This window comes from Balaenoptera acutorostrata, chromosome 6, assembly GCF_949987535.1.
Source record: "Balaenoptera acutorostrata chromosome 6, mBalAcu1.1, whole genome shotgun sequence".
Lineage (NCBI taxonomy): Eukaryota > Metazoa > Chordata > Mammalia > Artiodactyla > Balaenopteridae > Balaenoptera > Balaenoptera acutorostrata.
This window is the reverse complement of record NC_080069.1, coordinates 107,424,554-107,448,143: the sequence shown is the minus strand read 5'-3', so window position 1 is coordinate 107,448,143 and position 23,590 is coordinate 107,424,554. Positions and strand designations below refer to the sequence as shown.

The following is a 23,590-nucleotide window of genomic DNA, read 5'->3' as shown; positions in this document are numbered from 1 at the left end:
TGTAAAAGGAAGTGCTGGTAAAGTGTTTGAAAGTGGTTCTGTCTTTTAAAAAGATTAAAAGTTTCCCCCAGAACTTGGTTTCTATTAATAATATTTGGCTTAGCAAATATTTTCAAGTAGACAGAGCAGAGATTGCGTCTTGTATCATCTTAGAACCAAAGAAAGTGCCACAAAAGGCCCAGAGAAACCATTGACTTCAACATTTTCATCACACGGAAGAGGAAATCAAAGCTCAAAGAGATTGACTGATTTATCTAACATTAGCAAGTGGGCTGGCTGGGGCTAGACACAAGGTGTCTGACTCTTGAGCTATTGTTCTTTTCAATACTCAAAGTGTTCCCCCCACCCATGTCACTTGTACATAGAAGAGGTTCAACCAATGTTTGGTGGTTGACTTCATAGACTCTTGGTACCCAAATTCGGTGTAGCTAAGGCTCCCTCATTTGTTAGATTAAAGCAGAAATTGGAATCACGTTTTTAATTGAACAGTGGTTAAGTGCACTGGCTTAGGAGTCAGGATGAATTCCAATCCTGATCTCACCACCTCCTAAGTATGTGATCTTGGACAAGTGACTTCATATCTCTAAGCTACAGTTTCCTTCTTTGTAAAATGAGAAGGAGACTAGGGCTGTGGTTGTGGGGAGGATGAAATAAGTAAAAGATGCAAAGACCTTAGCCCGTTGTCTGGCATATAGGAAAAGCACTAAGGACTTCAAAGTAAGGCAGCCCCTCTCATAAAACATAAATCCTTAGGATATTTGAGGAAGAGGTGATAGAGAGGTGGGCTGAGAAAGGAATATTAAGGACAAACAGTATCTCACATCAAAGCAATGAGTATCCCAAAAGAATCATGGAGACCTAGAGCTGCCAAGGCTCCTAAGGATCCAATGGGTATGAGCCTCTCTTCCACACCGGAAGACAAGGACTGCTACTGGTTACGTTCACCTTCCAGCAATATTCTCATGCAAATATCCAGGAACACGCCCAATTCCCAGCCAACCTGCTATAACTTCACCCCCTTCTCACCCGCTGGAAAAGCAATCACAATGCATGAATACTCTTCAATTTAATATAAGAGGGAAATCATTAGCAAACTTCGGTTCTTGTACTTTCATTAGTAATACATGACTTTCTCATTGCTACTCTCATCCAGCCTCCCTCATTTTACTGTTGGGAAAACTAAGCTGCAGAGAGGTCAGAGAGGCTTAGAGTTACATGTTAGGGCTGTCACCAAGACTCAGGACTCCTGGTTCTTTGTCCATTGTTCTTCCCACCATATCAACTCTGCCTTAAGACAATTCTACACCCAACAGCAGGTTACAAATCCCTAGAAGTGAGTCTGGCTGTGATGAACCTCCTTCCAGTGCAGGCCTCTCCGACCCTCCTTACATCCCTCTACAGCCCACCCACTTGATCCAGAGAGCGCACTTACATGTCTGTGAATCTTCTACTGAAGTGTAGGGTGGAGGCCACGTCCACCTGGAGAGGAGGATCCCGGACCACCTTGTACTGCAAGGGCTTACACTCCAGGCAGAGTGGGCTGTCTGCAACAGAGGTCAACATGGCCGCATCTATCTCCAAGTGCTCATCCAACGTGTAGATCTGGATGCCATACACCTTCTCGCTCACATCCCGGAGTTTGATGGTCAGTGGGACATCACAGAAGACGTTCTGAGGGCCCAGGGAGATGTTCTTCCCACTGACAGTCAACAGTTTGATGTCATTGACAGCCCCACTGGAGTCCCAGTCAGTGGAGACAAAGGTCACCCAGATGGTCAAAGACTCAGGGACCAAGGGGTAGTGGAATTCCAGTTCAAGGTAGCAGCCTTGTGGCTCAGGGCAGGCTGGAGGGACTGTGTGTGGGTTGACAGCTGAATTTGGGCTCCAGGTGCGGACACTGGACTTACAGGGTTGTTCAACATCTGGATGACCTGTGGACAAGAGATGAGGGGATGAGTTCTGGAAAGTCCTCAGAGTGTCCTGCAGACCTCAGGTGACACTGGCCTGGCTGGAGCTCACAGAGAGGGTAAAAAGAGAGGGAAGAGTCTCAGTGTCTTGGTGAATCTGCTGTGTGCACAGCACCCAGCTCATCCCCACACCTGCGATACAGATCTGGACGAATCGCCAGACATCTGGTCAAAACTACATTCAAATAAGTGTCTTATGATTGTGTTGGTGCCCAAAGTGTCCCACCTCATTTATTACTTGTAGGCTTTTCTGCCTCAGATGGAAAGAAAGGAACGCACATTTGCTAAACATTCACTATGTCCTCTGAACCTGTTTAATTCTTGCAAGGACTCATTTCTGAGATGAGGCAACTAAGGCTCAGAAATGTGGAGTGAACTAACCAGAGTTTCACAGCTTGAAGTGTAACAGTCGGCATTAGAGCCTAGTTTTGTCTCGTCCTGAAGTTCCTCGTTGCTCTCCAGACTGAATGCAAGAGCCACTAAAATAAACTAGCATCCCTGTGGCACTGCCTTTGGTACAACCTGCTTGGAATGACAGAAGGGCCAGAAACCTCCAGCGAAGAGGAGGTAAGTAACGATAGCTTCTGCCCCTTGGGCTGAGTATTCTGGGAGGAAACTGTCTAGAACCATGAATGACAGAGCTGGAAGACAGCCCTGGAGCCATCTTATCTCTTTTCCTCCCCTTCTCCACATGAGGTCATTCCATACCACTGAGCTTCTCTGAGCTCTGTCCAGTCTGACTCAGGAAGGGGAGGGATGGTTAGGAGGGGGGAGAAGGAAGGAGAGATTCTTCTACTCTTTCCCCAGGGAGACGATGCCTCATCCCCACTGATCTCAGCCTGCAGCGACTTCTGAATTTTTCTCTGCTGAGATCATTAGTCCTAGACCCTCAGAGAGCTCTCCTTTGCACTGCTGAGAAAAGTAATCAGGACTTAATGCAGTGATTGCCTCTAATTTATTTAAGGGTGTCTAGCAAGAGATACACATCAGCTGGTGAGGGAAGGATGAAGGATCTCAGGTTGTCCTATCAGCCACATTCTTTAGCATCAGTGGTTGATGGGGGGTGGAGATGCTGGACATTTCTAAAGCAAAAGGGAAAAAAATCAATCTTTGTCCGAAAAGGTTTTGATAATGTTACAGCATAATAGGAATCACCACAGTATGAAAACTAGAAAGCCATTTTGGGTGGAAAAGCCATTCCAGTGAAAGCTGTAAATGCCTCCAATCTCCTTGCCACTGCCCAGCCAAGGGAGAAGAGAGAAGATGTCCAGTGGAGATGGAAAAGAGAAGAGAAAAAGAGATGGGAGCAAGGGGGCTGGGGGGGCGGAGAACAAGGAAAATTCAAAAGACTTTTTAGATATAACACATCAGAACAAGAAGAGATGGATGTAACTACAAGATTCCCTCCACCTCTCCTTGGTCAGGTTCATTTATTACTTGCAGCAAATGCTGGATAGAAGAGACCGGTTGTTTAAGTCAAAGGCACAAACAAGACTCCCTACCTAGGCTGAAGCCTTTCTTCTTATCGATTCTCCAACCCAAAGAGTTCCTGATTCTTTTGACTCTGTGGGTTGTTGGTACTCATATATCACTTATTCATTCAAAAAGCTTTACTGAGGGCAGCGTTTTAATACCTACAGAGCACATTCCCTAGCCATTAATTTATTTATCTGATTCTTACCAAAATCCTGTAAGATAGTTGTCATTTTTGTCTCTGTTTTGTAGCTCTGTTTCACTCAGTACCATATTCAGTCTTTAACACAGTGCCTGGCACATAAATAGTGAACATAGTGGACATTCAATAGATATTTGTTAAGTGAAGAATCTTCTATCTTGTTCAAATATGGAGCTGAAAAAGCAAGCGAAGGCTCCATGGAGTATCAGAGCCCACTGTGCCGTGGCGGGTGCCAGGGGAACACGCCCCCGCCCTCCACCGTGGGCTCTCCCGCAACTGGCAAGGAATGGGGCAACCTTCCTCCCTTCCTCGGAGAAAATGCCTGTCGGTGGTGGGGAGCCCCAGGAGAGCAAAGATGACAAATCTGTTTGGCTCATGCTTTCATCCCTGGTTTACTGTTAATCAACAGAGGGACCAAATGCTTTCCAAAGGACAAGAAAGTGAGCTTGGTCATTATGCTCTAGTAAGTAAACAGGACTAGAAATATTTGCAAAGCGTGTGCTTGTCTGGTTATCAGAGACCAACTTTTAGATGTACAAAAGAGCCTCAAGGGGCACTGAGTCCAAGCCATCAAAAAGGCAGCAATCCCTTTAATAATACCAGGCTTCACGCACTGACCATTCACTGTGTGCTGGGCACTGTGCCAGGCACGTTACATGCCTCAGCTCTTTTCATCCTGGCCGTAAGTCTATGACGTTGGTCTTATGAAACTCATTTTACGGAAGAGGAAACAGAGCCTGAGATGGTTAAGTAATTCCTTGGTGGGGAGTAGGATACTATGTGATACTGTTGGTCCAGGGATCATGCCAAGCTTTGAAGGAATGAAAGATGGGTTAAAATATCAACTATACAGTTTCTCACTGTATCACCTACTCTAATGATGCCTACCCGACAGGGGTGCTATAATACTCAAATGGGATGAGATATTTAATAGAGGAACATATTCACAAGTACATTAGCTCTGTTTTGAAACATAAGGAAGAATTAACAAGGGAAAGCTTGGGAAAAGGAGGTATTCCAAACAAAGGGAACAGTTGAGAGAGAATGTGAAATAAGATGACTGTGGTTTTGAGTGCAACGGGAAAGCAGTAAGTGGTGGTAAGGCTGGCATGCGAAGCCGAACCCAGATTATGAAGGGTCTTGTACATCACTTTAAGGAAACTGAACTTTATGCTGAGAGAGCTGGGGAGCTACTGAAGAATTTGAAGCAAGCAAATGAAAGTTGTCTTTCAGAAAAACCAATGTTTAGAGTCACAGGTACTCTCCATCCATCCATCCATCCATCCAGGGAATAATTGTTGACTGTCTGGTCTGTGTCCAGTGTTAGGCTATAGTCCCTGGAAAAACAGGTTTTGCAGCCATGGTCTCTGCCCTCATGGAGCTTCTACTCCAGTGAAAACAGTTAAGAAACTGCTGTACTAATTCAGATAATACACAACTGCTGCTTGTACAAAGGGAACATCAGAGATGAGGACAAATCAGTGTCCCTACGGAAGAAAAATGGATACAGCTGGGAAACTAATTGGATGTGTGGTGATAAATCTGGGAGAAGGGTTGAGAAGAGGAAAGGGAAGGAAAGGGAAGGGAAGGGAAGGAAAGGGAAGGGAAGGAAAGGGAAGGGAAGGAAAGGAAAGGAAAGGAAAGGAAGGGATGAGGGAAGAAAGGAAGGGGGAAGGAAGAAAAGTACAAAGGAACTGTTACTTCATTACCAATACACATCTTTTTGTATATATGCTGACAAAATGAAAAGTTACATGTTTATATAAGCTATCCACTAGAGATGAGGCCATATATGTATGTGAAATATATTTATACATACTTATGCTGATTTAAATTTACATTTATCATGATCTATACAGACATCTATTACATATCGTTGTGTATATACACTGCAGCTGTTGACACAAATATAACAACTTGGCGCCAGGCTTTTTCTAGATGAATACTTTAGCACACCTGAAATATTCTGGGCAGAAAAATGGGGAAAATATTCATACAAGTAAGAATGAAAACAGCCAGTGCCATGTGTTAATCTCTCATGGAAAACCCAGGAGTTGCAATGTATTATAGGCTTGCGTAAGTGATCTTCACTGAAATTTGAGTCGATCAGATCTAGCTATCTAATTCCTGAGCTACAAGCATATCATGGTATTGAATACCTCAGAAAATATTCATCTATGAAATATAGTTTTTGCTCAAGAGAAGGGAAAATAGGTTTCTTCTTGGTACAACCATGTTCTGTGGCCAAAGGCAAGAATCTCTGTGATTATATTTACCTGAAGTTCATGAAATGGAGTTAATGGAACATAGTGAATGTGCAGTAAATATCTGTTAAATGAAGAATTTTCTATCATGTTAATATGGAGTTAAAATAATGTTAAAACATTAATAATAACGTTAATATGGAGTTAATATCATGTTAATATGGAGTTAAAATATCACAGCTGGAAAGGACGTTTGTTCTACGGATAAGATGCTATCTTCAGAGAAGCAAAGTGACTCACTCAAGGGCACAGAGCACACTGATGGCCAGACTCGGACCAAAATCCCATCCTCGTCACCCCCCCCCCACCCATGCTCCTTCCCAACCCCAAAGATACTCTGGCATCGCTCACAGACTGGGGAGTTTTATGTTAGTTTGGGAAGTCCAAAAACTTAAACACGCAAAGATAAATAGGATGAAAATGAGTTGAGAAATAAATTGCAGAGTTTGGCTCATGGAAAAGTTTATTTCTTTAAGAATATTAAAAGGGTCTGAGCCAAATGGATCACAGAGTCTGTAATAGGATGCTCTAAAAAAAGAACAGAGCCTTTTCCTGGCCTGCCTGTACTAAATTTGCATATCCTGAAGGAAAACCCGGGGCTGCTGGGTTTCCTTGGAGGCCTCAGTCAGCTCAGGGTACAGGGGGCGCTCAGCACTTCAGGGGGACCCCACTCTGCATATCATGCTTGAAGAGGGTCAGGGATGAACCAGGAACAGACCTAACCAACTGACAGTTTGGTTGGATGGAGGTGTGGGGAGATACCAGGAAATTATTTCTTTCATTCAAGTGGTAGAACAAACCAAGATGATTTTAGCCAGAAACGTCTCAGGGTAGAGTCTTGTTACTGCTTCCTCCCAAATCTCTCTCAATTCCGTTGATTCTTCTCCAGTATCACCACCACTGACCTCATCCAGGCCACCGCCATCCGTCTGCTGGATTCCTGAAACAGCCACCTGGACGCGCCCTTCCCCCCATCCACTCCTCCCCCGATCCCTTCGCCACAGAGCAGCCCAGACGATCTTGCTAAGAGGCACACCTCACCACGCTCCAGGCACCTGCCAAGGCACGTGGCATCTCCTCACTGCCCTCAGAATAATCCAAACCCATCCTCATCCGGACATGACACATATCACCGCAGTCCAACCTCTCCCTCACCCACACCTCCCTTTTCATACTCCAGACCCACTTAAGTTCTTACCCCATTATTGAAGAGCTTTTGTTTGTGTACATTATATCTATTAGTCGTTACCACACTGTGGATTAAAACTGAGAAACTTTAAAACACAGGAACACCTAAGTATGCGTCCCGTTAGCTAGCAGAGCAGTAAAACATCGCATGCCATGCAGCTGCTGGGAAGCTCCACTGTACCCTCAGGAAAGAATGAGCGTGAAAAAGGTCAACAGCGGCATAGCATTATTATGAAAATACCTCTGGACTTTGAGGACACACTACAAAGTCTTAGGAACCCCATAAGCCTCCAGATCACACTGAGAAAACCAGTGCTCTAAATGTATCCAACTTCTCTCATATTCTTTTTTTTTTTATCTTTTTTCTTTTTTTTCTTTCTCATATTCTTAAATGTACCTTGTTCACTGGTGTGTTAACATTTCCTGGGTGGCGTGAGTCTCCATTCGGGGTGAGGCCCCCTACGCGGCACAAGCCTCATCACGCCCGATGGTGATCGCCCGCGTACTCATCTGACTCCCCTATTAGACAGTCAGCTCTGCCCAGTCCGTGTGCCCAGGACCGTCCCTACGGTGGGCAGAGATGAGATGGGTTCACTCCTTGCATGGAAGAGACCCATACCTTCTCCTGTGAGAACCCAACGTGGGTTCGGTTTGGGTGAAAAAGTTACCACTGCAGATTTCGGGAAGAACTTTCTAACAGATGGAGCTAGAACGGGAAGGCCAAGGAAATACACGAGCTGGTGCTGGGAGAGCCTCGGTGAGGGAGGGCACAAAGGGGATTCCTGCCCGGGGTGGGGCCTGGGGCTGGATGACCCCAGCCGTCCCTTCCGCGTCTGACAGCCTGTGGTTCTGTGAGGCTGAGCTAAGGGTTTCTCCCAGGCACCCCTCTGGCTTTACATCCCGGATGAATTTGTTTAGAGTTCCCCAGTTCGACTCTCATTTTTATTTTAAGCTATTTTAGAAGATAACAGAGCACAGCGCTGTCATTTTTCTCCCTCACTTTCCTCTCTGATCCCTCTCCCTTGCTTTATTCTATCTCTGGCTTTTTCTTTTTCAAGCTTCTTTCTAAAAATATAAAGGGAGACGGGGGAGTTCTCACTGAACCTCAGTTAGGAGACAGATTCTGCTCCCTCTGGTGGACTGGGGTCCCCACCCAAAGACAGCTGCCAGGAGCCGACCTGCAGAGCAGAATGAAGGACAGAGAGGGGGCTTCTACGTGGAAGTCTCTGAAGGCAAAGGAGGGCGAGACGGAGGACTGAGAGGAGAATGCGGGATCTCCGCCAGCCCGGCTTCAGGGGCTAGACCTGTGCCCCCAAGAAAGAGACACTGCAGGAGGAAACGGAATAGGCAATTCTCCACGAGATTCTCTAAGTGGCAAGCTCTCTTCCTTCAGGGCCAAGCGAGAGTGCAACAAAGCATTGGGTGAAAGGCAGTTTCTTCATTTCTCTAGAAGACGGAGGGGCAGTGAGCTGTGCTGTAAGGTGGCACAGAGATTGTTGGCCCCTGGGGAGGCCTGGGAGGCGTCCCTGTGCGGGGAAGGTCTGGTCATGGGTGGGGCCACAACCGGGGCGGTCATGAGGTGCTTCCTTCTAGCGCCTTGCGGATAAATGGATCCTGAAAAGGAGGTTTCATGGAAGGAAACCGAGAGGAAGAGTTGTGACACATGTAAGAAGGCCCTGGGTACCCCAGAAGTAACTGTAGGAGAATCAAAGGCTAGTGATGTGTATTGATTCTAATGTGACCTTGTTTATTTATGCCCTCCCAGGATATCAGGGTCTGGGGCATATATAAACATACACATACTGTGTCTTATCAGGTGTGTGGCCTTGGGCACTTACTGAATACCTCAGGGAATTTGTTTCTTCATATGTAAAGAGGCATGATGTGCTTAGGACAGTGCAGGTGCTCAAAAGACTCGTGTTGAACAAATGCATGAATACTGGCCTTGATGTAGGGGAAAGGGTACAAACTCCTAGTTATACAGTGAATAAATTCTGGAGTTCTAATATACAGCATGGTGACTCTAGTTAACAATACTGTATTGAAAATTGCTTAGATAAATGTTCTCACCAAAAAAAAACAAAAACAAAAACAGAAGTGTGAGGTGACAGATGTGTTAACTAACCTTACTGTGGTGACTTTGAAATACATACATGTATCAAGTCATCACATTGTACTCCTTAAACTTACACAGTGTTATATGTCAATTATATCTCAATAAAGCTGAGGAAAAAAAAAAAAAGACAGAAAAAAAAAGTACTGGCCTTGTAGGGTGATCTTCAGATCAAATGAGATATACATGAAAAAGACCATTAAAATCATAAAACTCCAACTACATCAAAAGTGTTCTTTGCACACCCAACCAGCAAAAGAGCTTTCAGGCTGGCTTACCTTCTGCTTCCCGAGGACTCCAGTGTCCTGATGGGCCACAGGGCATCGGGGAGGAGGCGTTGAAGGCATATTGCACCAGGATTCTCCCTTCCAGGCAAAGGTCACATGCTGATCCCAATTCTCTAGGAGGCCAAGGAAAGAAGGAAAATGCACCGACTTAGGAACAGTTGAATGAGTCCCTGGCTTGACTAAGCCAAAGGCAGAGGTTACAAACCAATCTATGTTCTCCGATCTTCCCTATCTTTCCCAGAGCTTCCAGAATATGACCATGAGTGAAATTCTTCCCCATTGCCCACGAGGGCCTTGTTTGGCCCTAAGTGGCTTCTGTTCTGATGGGGGATACACTTTAATTCTAAGCAGCCCAGAATCAACTTACTACCTGCACTAATCTTCATTTCGTCAATCATTTAAAGTTCCCTTGAAAGATTTGATGTGTGGTTGTGAGAAAATCTTTTGCCCCACTGGACCTCAAATTTTATTCTTTTAACAATATCTTTCAGGTACCTACCATATGCAGGAACCATCCAGTATCCTAGGTATTAAATAGGAAGAAGGCGTGGTTCAGTTCCTTCACCTGAAAATGAGTGGGCTGAACTAGATGATGCCTAAAGAATCTTCTAGCCCTGACATTCTGGGGCTGGATGAGTCACTCTTTGATTTTATAGTCAAAAACGGTTTCCTAACCATGCCATCTAATTCATTTTAGCAGCTTTCCAAGGGGCAAGCCAATCCCTCAATGGGACCAGCCCAGCCCCAGAAGTAGAATATTACGGTGGCTTTCCCTATCATCTAGTGTCTTATGTGTCTGGATTCAATCTCCCTTTAGCCACAACAGCCTCTGGGATCCTACTTGTTCTCCAGACTTGGCTCCTGTTTAGGAGACAGTTGCTGGGAAGGGAGGGGCTAAGCCCTCTCCTCATGTACGAGGGTGAGCGAGCCCAAAACTCTGTAAATCTGAGCAACTCCTACAGAGGGACTGGAAAGGGAAAATGTCAAGAAATGTCATAGCCCAACCCATTATTTCTCAAAATGCAATGGTCCTTCCAATACCTCTTTCCTAGAAGAATCACTATACTTTGGCTACCTGAAAGATACAACGGAGGAACCCTATCTCAAGTCTTAGGGCTTTTGCTTCATAGGGAACCTCCGTAGACCCTAGGCTCACATGCTTGTCAACATCACAGTCTGCTGGTGGTCCTTACTCCTCCTCCACCCAGCTGCCAGGGAGCTCAGCCCCAAACCTAAATCTGAACACTTCATGTCCCTGCTTATCTGCTTACATGGTGGTCAACATATGTAGTTTAATGTATGTATGTATGGATGGATGGATAAATACCAGTCACTCCCATATGTTGCTAAGACCCATGATTCACCTAGTCTAGACCCTCAAATTGCAGATTCTGCGTCCTCAGCTTTATCACTGTAAATATGAAAACATACATAGGTAGAAATGTTATAAGCACATTAATATTCAGTGATAGGAGAATGATTAAATAGCCTAAGGTTAATCTGCTCAATGGAATGGTAAGTAGTTTTTATAAAAAATAATTATAAAGATTACTAAATTTTATGGAAAAAGGCATTAGCTATCATGTTAAGTGAAAGAGTCATATTCAAAACCGTATCTATAGCAGCATCTCAATGCTCTTCTAATAATCTTAATGCAACAAAATATGATGAGCAGTAATTTCTAGGTGGTAGAACACAGGATGATTCCTCCCCCCTACTTTTATTCCTTCTGGTTTTCTGAACTTTCTATATATTTTCAGTATGTATAAGGTACTCCTGGACTAGCAATAATGATGATTATACAGATATGCTTGCAGGCAGGGGATGAGGAGTGGAGAGAGAGGCGCTCAGCACCACTCTGGTTCCATTACAATGACCACAATCCATGCATAGCAACTCAGAGTCACAGGACTGGCTTTATGACGACAGTGAGATTACAAACATCCTTGCATGGAATCGGGAGTCACACCGACCTTAATGGTAATTGAGCCTTTCTACTTCTTTAGATGCTTTGTTTTAGATGATACACATATAGTCACCTGCACGTCACTGAGTTCTCGACACAGTGTAGGTTCCCAATAAACACTTTGATGAGTGAGTAAGCCATCATCCACCTGACAATAAATGTGCCTAATTTACACAGAGCTCTACCAAGTGTATTCCCTCATGTTCAATCACTGGTTCATGTGTTCATTCAATATTTCATCTGTTCATTCAGTGGATACTCATTGAACAGCCTCTGGTTGTTAGCACTGTACAACTACCAGACATTATCCACACAAGGGTGAGTACATTTGGTGTGGTACCTGCCCTCATAAGAGCTTTCCATCCAGCAGAGGCAACGGTCCCTAAACAAACAGATAAATAGATATAAAAGTACAGATTCATCATTTCTAGAAGGAAAGTTGATAGATGATGTAGGAGAGAATAATGGGGTGGAGCGTGCTGGGCTTATTTAGATTGGCATAATCATAGAAGATCTTAGTCAAGGTATGGTGAAGAATGACACAAAGAGTGGGAGTAAAGCATTCCAGGTTCAGTCTAAAGGTATGTAAAGGACCTATGCAAGAAAAAAGGGCTTGGTAAATAGGGGTCCTGAAAGAAACCTGGGTGGCAAGAGTCACAGATGAAGGAAAGAGCAGTGAGAAAGGCAAGGGCCAGATCATGGAAGGTGCTGTAGACTACGTGTTAGATTACACATAAAAGTAACGGGAAACCACTGGAGGGTTATAACGCATGGGTGACGTGACCTAATTCACATTTTAAAATGATCAGTCTGAATGATGAAGGAAGAATAAATTGGGCACAAGTAAAAGCAAAGTCAGTAACTAAAAAGCAAAGGTGGGTGATCCTGAGTATGGTGGGTGATGTTCCCATTTTATAGTTAAGGAAACTGAGAATCATAAGTACAAAGTAACCACCCCAAAATCATAGCTCAGAAAGTCATAGAGTCAAAATGGGCTTTACCAAAATCAGGCAGGATCCTACACACATTCAGGGAGCGTACAATATGTGTTTCTAATCTTTGGCATTTCTTTGATTTTAATGGGCACCTGTATCCACACACACACACACACACACACGCACACACTGAAATCATAGAGAGAAATACAGGATGCTGACACTGGAAGAGATCACCTTTCTTACCCAGGTTCCATGAGAATCAAAGTTTAAAGCTCCAAATCTGTGCTGTCTAATACAGCAGCCCCTAATCACATGTGGCTATTTAAATTTAAATGAATTAAAATTAAATAAATGTAGAATTCACTTCAGTTCCTCATTTAAACTTGTCACGTTTCAATTGCTCCACAGCCACAGTTGACTAAATGGCTACCATATTGGACACTGCAGAATGCTCTATTGAACAGTGCTTCTCTAAGGCATCCACTGTACATAATGAATTAACCTCTCTCCTATGCATCTAAAATGGTACTAGTTATGTACCATCCTTAGGAGAACTGAGAAAACAGTTACTCAAGTCATTTTCTGTGTTCTGAGATTTGGAAAAGGAACCTTGGTTGAGAAAGGCTAGATCCCCTTGAGCTTACAGATCAGAAAAGTGAGGCTGAAAAGGAAGAAGAAATGGATGAGGCTGCAAAGACTTCAGACCCAGGTCTCTTGGTCCCCAGTCCAGCATTCTTTCCAATACACCACAGCCCACTGTTCAGAAAAATGCAACCATCTAGTCAACACATGTTTGCAAGACAGATGAAAATAAAGGAGTTAAAAAAGCCAGGGGTGGCCTTGAATTATTTATTCAGTTGCCCATGTGTGAGGACACAGGCTGTGGGAGGACCTGAATATGTTTTTTTAAGGAAAACCCTTGTATTCTCTTAGACCACAGATGTGAGGAACAGCAGGAGGACATGAGGATGGCCAGGGGCGAGAGGTTGGCATTGATGAATGTAGTGGAAAACACCAGAGATTTTGCAGGGAAAGAGAACTTTTCAAGTAGCTCAACAGCTCTGGAAAGCTGTACAAGAAGGGAGCTTGTATTTCCTGAACACAGAGCGTGTGCGCTAGGTACAGCACAGAGGTCATCTTGTTGAATTCCCCACAAAAGCCAGGTGCAGTAAGCATGTTAGCACCTTTTATGGAACAGGACTCAGAGGGCCAGAGAGGATCAGAGAAGGGAGATGACTTGCCCGAGGTCCCATAGGCTGGGAGTGGTGAAGCTGAGACTGTAACACAGACAACTTGACATCAAAGCTCGTGCACTTTGTACTAAGCCAATTTCCACCAGTATGAACTCCGTGTGTACGGGAGAGTGATAGTTCCATTCCTTTACAACGATTTATTGAACTTGTTGACCTACTTCCTTTAGCCATAGACTATGGTCTACATAGCTGTTAACCCTAATTAGACATGTTTCTAAAATGTCAGTTTGAATTTAACATATGATAACTCCGCTGTGAAATCTTAGACTGAACAGAATAGCTATTGTATGAGCCTCAAGTACCAACTGACTATAGGTTATTAAAAACATATTGATTGAAGCTGAGGGCACTATGTAATGGAGACATATCTCATTACACAACAATTAACCCTCCAACAGGTTTCCAACCATCAGATGGTATTTATTTAATGGACAATGGCCGCTTGATGAGATACACATTGAATACATACACAGGAAGCTTCATTTACAAAACTTCCATTTTTAAGTGGAATCGAGGCCAAGCCTTGACCAAAAGTCTGATACTCCTCATTGCCACAGAAAAAATAAATAAATCTACGGGCTGCTGGAAAGCCTGCTCTGAAGTGTCACATGAGGTTTCCCAACCCCAGCTCTAAGCTCCCAGTGAGGATGGCTGGGGAAGAGGAAGGGGGGTTTCTACAGAGGGCCTAGGGAGTGCATTTCCTTTCCCCGTGATCACATCCAGCCAGCTGTCAAATGAAGGTTCTAGATTCAGGGACTGATAGTAGTGTGGAAAATTGGAGCCCGAATTTAATGTGATGCCATGATCTAGTATGTTTTTTACACACACACATGCACACGCACACACACACGTATACACCCATACTTGTGAGAGCTCCTTGCCACAGTTTGTGGCCTTTTTTGAGGGGAGGGGTATAACACCTCCTTCATAATTCAAGGTTTGGAAAGACTTAATGAAAGAACATGAGAGCCTAAGATAAGACACCGCAAAATGTGAGTCGAAGCCCAGCTCCCACCACCTGCAATGGGCTTTTGGTCAAATCTCTCCACCTCTTTGTGTGCCAGTCCCTGCCTCATCTGGCAAATGCAGAAGTTGATTCCCCTTTTATAGAATTACTGGAAAGATTAAATGAGACTGTATAGAAAGCATTTAGTACAGAATCCAGTGCAGAGTAAGCACTCGATAAACGGTGACAACCACAACCATAGAGTAATAATTAATCATTAGCTGGTTATTATTTCCACCATCATCAGTGTTGTATCATCATTATTGGATAAAACATACCCAAGAAGGGCTGGAAGGGGGGCAATATACTAATCTACCCTAAATTATAGCCAAGTTCCAACAAAAATAGAGGTCAACATCGTAGTACGTTTCATGACCCTTTAAAGTCCCCTAACGCTTGAGATCCTCAGGGAGTCCCGATGCTGAAAGGCAGCACAAGAAACCGTTTGATTCAGGTTTCCACCTTCAGGCCATGGAGGCATCATTAGACCCACTTTTCAGCGGAGAATAAGACTCAGGGAGGGAAAGTGACCTGCCCAAGGCCATACCGCTAGTGAGTGGCAGACAGGAGCTGAACTGAGGTATCCTGTGTCTCAGTTTATCATTCTCTGATCTTCTAAAAATTCTACCTTCAGTTCTATAAAACAACACTAGGCATAGGCACAGATTCTAATTATACAAAAATATATGTGGGACTTCCCTGGTGGCGCAGTGGTTAAGAATCCACCTGCCAATGCAGGGGACACGGGTTCGATCCCTGGTCCAGGAAGATCCCACATGCCGTGGAGCACCTAAGCCCGTGCGCCCCAACGACTCAGCCTGTGCTCTAGAGCCCGTGAGACACAACTACCGAGCCCGTGTGCCACAACTACTGAAGCCCCTGTGCCTAGAGCCCGTGCTCTGCAAGAAGAGAAGCCACCGCAATGAGAAGCCCACACATCGCAACGAACAGTAGCCCCTGCTCACTGCAATTAGGGAAAGCCCACGCAGCAACGAAGACCCAACACAGCCAAAAAAAAAAAAATCAGTGTTGAGCCCTGCTCAGCTTAATGCTGATTCAAGAGAAAGCTAAAAGCCTTAAAAAAATAAATTATATATATATGTGTATATATATGCCTGTGTATTCATGTATAATGTACCCTTCATATACTATACGTATAGGAAGGTGTTTAGCCCATTAACCAGAGGCAACTTCAACTCCCGAGCTCACAGAGATGAGACCAGTACCTCCATCCCAGAGGAGGTTCTGGTGACAGAGGGTTTCCATGTTTTTAATAATAAAATGAAGCTACATATTCACCACTTAAAATATGCATCATTACTCATTAATTTCTGTTAGCAATCATTCATGTATTCCCTGACCCCCGAATCTACATCGTGCCTCTATGGACCAGTCACTGTGTTAGTCGTTGCGGGCACTCGTTAAACAAGATGAAGAACAAAAACCACAGTGAAATCCCTCTCCAAGGCTGCTTCCCTTCCAAGTTTCCCTCTTCTTGGCAGGAGAGAGAGAGGGGCATCAACACTTCACAGGCCACACTCACCTTTCAAAGAAGTGGCCGTCGATGGGCGGGAACCACTCCAGCATCACGGAGTCGGTCGTGTGGCCCACGATCTGGGGGGCAAGGGCGACAGGCGCCGGCTTCCTGGAGGGCTGCCAGCTCTGGTACACCAGGTCCAGGTAACAGTGCATTCTGGCGACTTGATTGGGCGTGAAGGAGTCAGTGCAGTCGTCATCTGCAAGCGGGCAGAGGGAGAGATAAGAACCTCGCTGCAACGGGCGGGCAGGCAAGAGAATGATGATGTCTCCCGGTGGACCGGGAGCCAGCACCCCAGCCCTTGCCAACTCAGAGCTGGCCTCTTCCAGTGCTCAGGAGTTAATGGTCTGTGAACAAATTAGTGCAGTCATCACTTCTGGAGACAGGTGAGAGGGAACAGGAGGAAGGGGAGGGAGGACAGAACTGAAAAGGCACGTCTGAGCCTGGAGAGGGAGGTCACGGATAAGGACAAGGGCAAGAAAAGCTGCTTTCCAAGGGGCCCGAATCCACTGGTCAGTAAGTCACACATTCCCTTAACCGCTCCCTCCCCCACCAATCATTCAACCTGTCTCACTCATCCACTCATTTTCTTGCGTATTCACTCATTCACCCACTCACTCCTTCTTTTACGCACTCACTTGTTCCTTCACTCACGCCTTCATATTCATTCACCCACTCATTCATTAATTGTGCTATTTATTGATGCAGTGATACTGGCCTTCAAACAAGCTTTCTGAGCATCGGTTCCATAGTCTCTGCTCTAAGCCAAGGGCCAAGGAAACGTAAAACATTCCTGCCCTCAAGGAGCTACCTGCCTAGTTATAGAGTGAAGGTCAGTTCGCTGTGTGGGTCAAGGTGGTTATAAGGCTGTTCAGGTCTGTGACGCTGACTACTGATGAAGAGGAGTCGGCATGTTGAGGAAGGCAGATGCACCGGAGAGGTTTCTGGAGGTCAACCAGGTTGCACAGCTAAGACTGAGAAAGAAAGCTGAGGCAGGGCGGGAGGGGGAGCTCAGGCCTGCAGAGCCGATGTGTCCTATGCAGCAGGCACAGGCCAGGAGTCAGGCAGACGCAGAAGCAGTCCAGGCTCAGTGTCCACGGCGGGAATACAAGGACAATGACGTTGTCTGCACGGTGCTATCACCGGGAAACTCCCAGGCATGGGGCACTGTGCTTTGGACACATATAAGCCTCCCACTAGTCTTGGAGTAAATACTGTGACTTCTGCATTGTACAGAGGAGGAAATTGAGGCTGAGAGAGGTCTACCTGCTTTTTAAAGAGCACAGAGCTAGGGGCAGATCTGAGATTCAAACCCAGGCAGTCTGGACTCCAAGGCCACGTTTCTAATCAATATGAGAACTTCTTTCTGAGGGTACACGAGACCTTGTCTAGGCAAAGTATCCTGCAGGTGCTTGATAAACAGGAGTTGAGCCTGAGTCTGAGGGGGCTGGAATACAATCTCTTAATGTCTTTAGATCTAACGACCTTCAATTCTAGTCTCTCTTTTCTAGGATGTGGAATGAAGGCCACGACCCGAGACTTATCCACACCTGCCTCCAACTCCCCGCCCCAAGGAAGAAGCTGGACTCCCATCTCTCCCTCCAACAGCTTTATTCAGCTGCCCCAGGGGCAGAGCAAGGCGCTGTTTTGGCTTCGTTTCCAAAAACACCCCTTCCCAGACATGTCCGCCTGGTCAGGGTTTCCGCAGCTGGGCCCCAGACGGCGGAGCACGGAGATCACTAGATCTTAAAACAAACCCGCCACTGGGAATCCCGCAGCATAAACTCACTTCCCCTTATCAAACAAACAGAAAATAACTTTGGGCAGGTGCTGGGCAGTTGGACATGACCTTGAGAATCCAGCTTTGAGAAGGGACGGGGTACAAGGAGGTTATACACAGAAGCTGCCTCTGATCCCCTTCGCAATTTTTGACAGTCTCCTTTCCAGCACCCTGGGGAAGTCTTTCATACGTTGGGTGTCCTTTGGAAAACACTGTAAAAGAGTGACTAGTTACACAACTCACTCTCAAGCCCAGATACCCCCATGTAAATTCCTGGATACCAAACATTCTATGGGTCCCCATTGCCTGGAGAATAGAGTCCAAATGCACTTGATGGTCTAAGAAGGGTTAGATCATCAGGTGCATTTTCCTTTGTTACTGTGAACTCTGCACTTCATCCTGAAAGCTTTGGAAAAGCCACTGGATAGGTTACAGGCAGGAGAAGGACATGATGGCAAAGGAAGTAGGGGTTCTGTAGTTAGATTCATGCATGAGGAACCTGGAGTCAGGAATCCGGAGTCAAATGATTTTATGCCCTCAGTGCTTCGGTTTCCCCATCTGTAAAGTGGAGATGATGACGATAACGAGAGTGCTTATGTCAGAACACTGCTGAGGGTTATGAAAAGTGCAACATCAAGAGGTATGACCAATGCTCAGTGAATGCTCACTGCCTCGGGACCGGGAATAGTGCCTGTGTGTGTGCGCGCATGCATATGCGCTGAGGTGGGTGAGTGCTGGAAAACTAGAAGCAGGAAAAGATAACAGAATGTAAAGTATTCATTCTCTTTGATCTCACAACATCCCATTTAGGAATTCAACAGATCGATACTCATGAACAAACACGAGGGAAAACATACGTACAAGGATGTCTTTTGAAGCATCATTTACATAGTAAAAATATTAGAAATAACACATCCATCTGTCAGTAGGGGGATGACTCTGTACCTTGAGACACATGCACAGAAGAGAATTCTAATCAGTCATTTCCAAAACAAGGAAGTAACTTTAAAACTCAGGTCCCTTGTGTGTAAATTGGGGACATTTAAATCAACCCCACTACTTAGAGCTGTGGTGTGGGCTCCATGAGCTGGAACGTATAACACATTTATCAAGATGAGTGAAGAAGAAAAAGTGCAATTTTTTTCCTCTCTACATTCTGATTTGTTTGCTTTTCTTCCCCCAAAGAAGCGTATTTTCCTTTTATAACTTAAACATTAGCCGTTTCCATGTCTGTCAATAAAAAAGTTTGAAAAACGGACAGGTGATAGAACCTGGTAGGAGAACAGAACTGTATCTGAACTTTAAAGCTGAAGTCGGAAAATGTCCCTCCCAGGGTAGATCACTTAGAGACTGAACTGCTACCAGAATCTTGGGTGAGGTAAGGGTTTCTGTTTATCATAAAGGCTCTGCCTCAATTAGCTAACGTCTCGGGTCAGCCCCTCTTAGCTTTCTGCCATCACAGGCTTTCCCTCCTGATATCCGTGGCCACTTGATCCTGGTCTCTAGGACCAGCCAACCCATCTTGTTCTTCTGTCCCCACGTTGTCCCCAAGCAGAAAGGACTTTGGGGGCATTTCAGTATTCTGGGAGTCTGCACCAGTCCCCATGCTGTTGAAGTTGTGCCCTGAGTTTTCTAATCAAACTTTGTTCTCAAGAACAATTTCCATCCGTAGCTGGAAGGGCACAGAGCATGGAGGTTCAGGGCCTCCACTCCCTGTGGAGCCTCGGGCACAATGCTGACCCCTGACAGCCTCATTTCTACCCGCTGTTAAATAAGGAATCATGATGCTAACTGCTTCCTACAGCTGATGAAAGCATTTAACAAGCTTACCATTTCCAGTGCGTGAATAACTGAGTTGCCCTTTGTAAAAGTCTCTGCCTTTTTGTTGTTTTAAAAATAATAATAATAGCAACAGCAATAAGTGATTATATTCACTGTAGAGCATTTGGAATGTGCCAAGAATACTGCAAAGAAATAAACATTACCATAAACATTACCTAGAGATAATACAATTAATATCTAGTATACACATATATGTATGTGTAGATGGATGTGAATATCTACAGGGAATTTCTGTAATTCTTATCATCACAAACATCATATATATACTTGTGATGATATATGATATATATTCCAGGTCTTACGCTATACATTAGGCTCTGGGCTGTTTTCACGGTAAACAGTGAACAAATAATCCTACTAATTGTCACTTATTGAGCACGAGTTATAGTACCAAGGACAGATCTAAAGCCTTCACCTGTACAATCACACCTACTGTCATGCAAGGTAGGGGTGATTAACGTCCATGGTATCGATGAAGTAACAGGCTCAGAGAGAAGTAACTTGCCTGAGGTCAAAGGCTAGCACACAGAGGATTCAAGCTGGTCTCCACACTCCACACTTCACACTCTGAACCACCATGTTACTCTGCTTTGTGCCCCTCAACCATCTGCTACGCATCTTCAGTGGTCACATAATGTTCTATCATATAGGTACCTTGTGATTTACTTCAGCAACCCATTCTCTTTGGACTTGTAGGAAGCTTCTATTTTTTCACACGTATAAAAGCACTTCTTTTCTATGCTTGGCAGACAATAAATGCCTAATTAATATTTGGAGAATAAACATTGCTAAGAACATTTTTAGGACTAAATCTTTAAACACATCAACTGATTTATTTCCTTAGGATATACTTCTTAGAGGTGGGGCTGCTGGGTCAAAACGTATATGCATATTAAGAGAGACACACAGAACAACGGTGGCAAGACACTTGCTCCCAAAGGCTGGGGAAGGCCTGGTTTCCACACTCTTGAGGAGGCAAGGCCTGGAGGGTCCTCTTGGTTGGCTCCCTATGGCCTATTACCTTCAGGAAGTAAAATCGGAGCTGCTGCCCTTCTATCTGCCCGGGGATTATCCAACAGCTCAACGTGACAGCACTCACCCGGTGCTCGACCTGGCTTGCCCCATCACCTGCTTGGTGCCTGCTTAACCTGAGCAGTTGGGACTCTCTTAAACTTCCCCAGTATCAGAAAGGGAGCCAAATAATTCTTGCTTAAATGCAGGCTCTGCAATAGAAGGCATACCTTGTTTTTGCTGTGTGACCCTGGGAAAGTGACTTAAAATCCCTAAGCCACACTTTCTGCATCTGTAAAATGGGTGCAATAGTAATAGCACTTACTCCATTGGGTTATCTTGAGGATTCAATGAGACAAGCCTAAGAAGTGTTTCCTACAGTGTCTGGCACGCCACAGGCACTCAGTAATTTCTGTAGACCTGCCACCAGCCACGTTCAATTAATTAAAATTACTTAGGACTAACAATTCAGTTCCTCGGTCTCACTTGCCGTGCTTCAAGTGCTCAATAGCCACAAGCGGCTAATGGCTACCATACAGGGCAGCACAGACACAGAACACATACAGCTTTGCAGAAAGCTGGAGGACCCAGGAAGGAAGGAACTTGGAGCAGCTGAGCCGGCAAGGTCTCCACCCTCTTGCCTTGACTGCAAACCCCCTGTGCATTGCTCTCCCCAGCCCTGAGAACCCGATCCTGGTCTGCATTTTGAATTTCATCCAGCTGCTTTTGTCACCTCATCTATCAGAGATCCTAAGGAAAACAAACATTTCAAAGTTCGTGGTTGCCTTGAATATGCTTTTGCGGGTGTAAGTTTGTTATCGTAGCTCAGTGAATTAGTTCTGCTGTTAATGGGTCACTGAGCTGAGGGGTTCCTTTAAAAAAACAACATTAAATCAATCACCCTTTAGATCTGTACAAAGGGGAACAAAAAAAGATTTAGTTTATGGGGGTCTGGTAGCTAGTGGCAGCTCCTGACCCCTAAGAGGCCGGCAAACTTCCAAACTCATGTTATTGTTTATTTTCCATGTGCATTGAGCTGGCCAAGGAAAGGTGCTATAGAAATGGAACGTAAGCAGGGCCCTGTGAGAGGACAGGGCACCGGATGTGAGATGCAGGCTTGGCCGGGAATGGGAGCCCAGTAGGAATCTGCTTTTGAGGAAATACCCAGTACCCGGGTCTTTTTTAGAGACCCAAACCTAAGGACCGTTTATGGTGCCAAGGGTGTGTACTGACCCTTCAAGAGACCTCAGGTGTGAACTGTAGGAACCTTAAACTGGAGAGGCCCCCAGAGGTCATCAGCCCAAATGGGAAACCAGGAAGACCCATGGGCAATCATCGAATTCATTGGGTTTCAGGAGGGAAATCCTCTCTTCAAATGCAATCTGAGGCAAAACTCCAACAGAAACGGAAAACTGTTGGAAGGGGGCTCCCCTGGTTCAAGCAGAGATGGAGGCCTAGAGTCACACAGCCACTCAGGGCAGCCCCCCGAAGCATCTCTGTGGGACAGAGCTCCAAAGCCACCCAAAATGCTCAATATCCCACTCAGCCATCAGCTATGTCTCATTTGAAGAGAGGCATGAAAGTAAACGAGAAAAAAAAATACTTGGAGTCACCAAAATATACAAGCAGCTCATGCAGCTCAATATTAAAAAAACAAACAACCCAATCCAAAAATGGGCAGCAGACCTAAATAGACATTTCTCCAAAGAAGATATACAGACTGCCAACAAACACATGAAAGGATGCTCAACATCACTAATCGCTAGAGAAATGCAAATCAAAACTACAATGAGGTATCACCTCACACTGGTCAGAATGGCCATCATCAAAAAACCTACAAACATATATACAATGGAATATTACTCAGCCATAAAAAGGAACGAAATTGGGTCATTTGTTGAGACGTGGATGGATCTAGAGATTATCATACAAAGTGAAGTAAGTCAGAAAGAGAAAAACAAACATCGTATATTAACGTATGTATGCGGAACCTAGAAAAATGGTACAGATGAACCGGTTTGCAGGGCAGAAATTGAGACACAGATGTAGAGAACAAACGTATGGACACCAAGGGGGGAAAGCAGCAGGGGTGGGGGTGGTGGTGTGATGAACTGGGCGATTGGGATTGACACGTATACACTGATGTGTATAAAATTGATGACTAATAAGGACCTGCTGTATAAAAAATATAAATAAAATAAAATTTAAAAATTAAAAAAAAATCTACAAACAATAAATGCTGGAGAGGGTGTGGAGAAAAGGGAACCTTCTTGCACTGTTGGTGGGAATGTAAATTGATACAGCCACTATGGAGAACAGTATGGAGGGTCCTTAAAAAACTAAAAATAAAACTACCATACGACCCAGCAATCCCACTACTGGGCATATACCCTGAGAAAACCATAATTCAAAAAGAGTCATGTACCACAGCGTTCATTGCAACTCTATTTAACAATAGCCAGGACTTGGAAGCAACCTAAGTGTCCATCGACAGATGAATGGATAAAGAAGACGTGGCACATATATACAATGGAATATTACTCAGCCATAAAAAAGAAATGAAACTGAGTTCTTTGTAGTGAGGTGGATGGACCTAGAGTCTGTCATACAGAGTGAAGTAAGTCAGAAACAGAAAAACAAATACCGTGTGCTAACACATATATATGGAATCTAAAAAAAAAAAAAAAAAAAAAGTGGTTCTGAAGAACCTAGGGGCAGGACAGGAATGAAGACGCAGAGGTAGAGAATGGACTTGAGGACACA

At 44.7% G+C, this 23,590-nt stretch overlaps 1 protein-coding gene across 2 annotated transcripts in view; it reads right to left on the bottom strand.

Annotated features, from left to right (window-relative positions):
• The window catches only part of PAPPA (pappalysin 1), a 269,879-nt gene that overhangs the window by 183,100 nt on the left and 63,189 nt on the right, over positions 1 to 23,590 (bottom strand). For both annotated transcript variants that reach the window (XM_057548545.1, XM_057548544.1), the window contains exons 5-7: positions 16,201 to 16,393; positions 9,486 to 9,607; positions 1,433 to 1,931 (exon numbers count right to left, since the gene is read on the bottom strand). In XM_057548545.1, the coding sequence (XP_057404528.1) occupies positions 1,433 to 1,931; positions 9,486 to 9,607; positions 16,201 to 16,393 (814 nt within the window). The remainder of the gene's footprint in view (positions 1 to 1,432; positions 1,932 to 9,485; positions 9,608 to 16,200; positions 16,394 to 23,590) is intronic.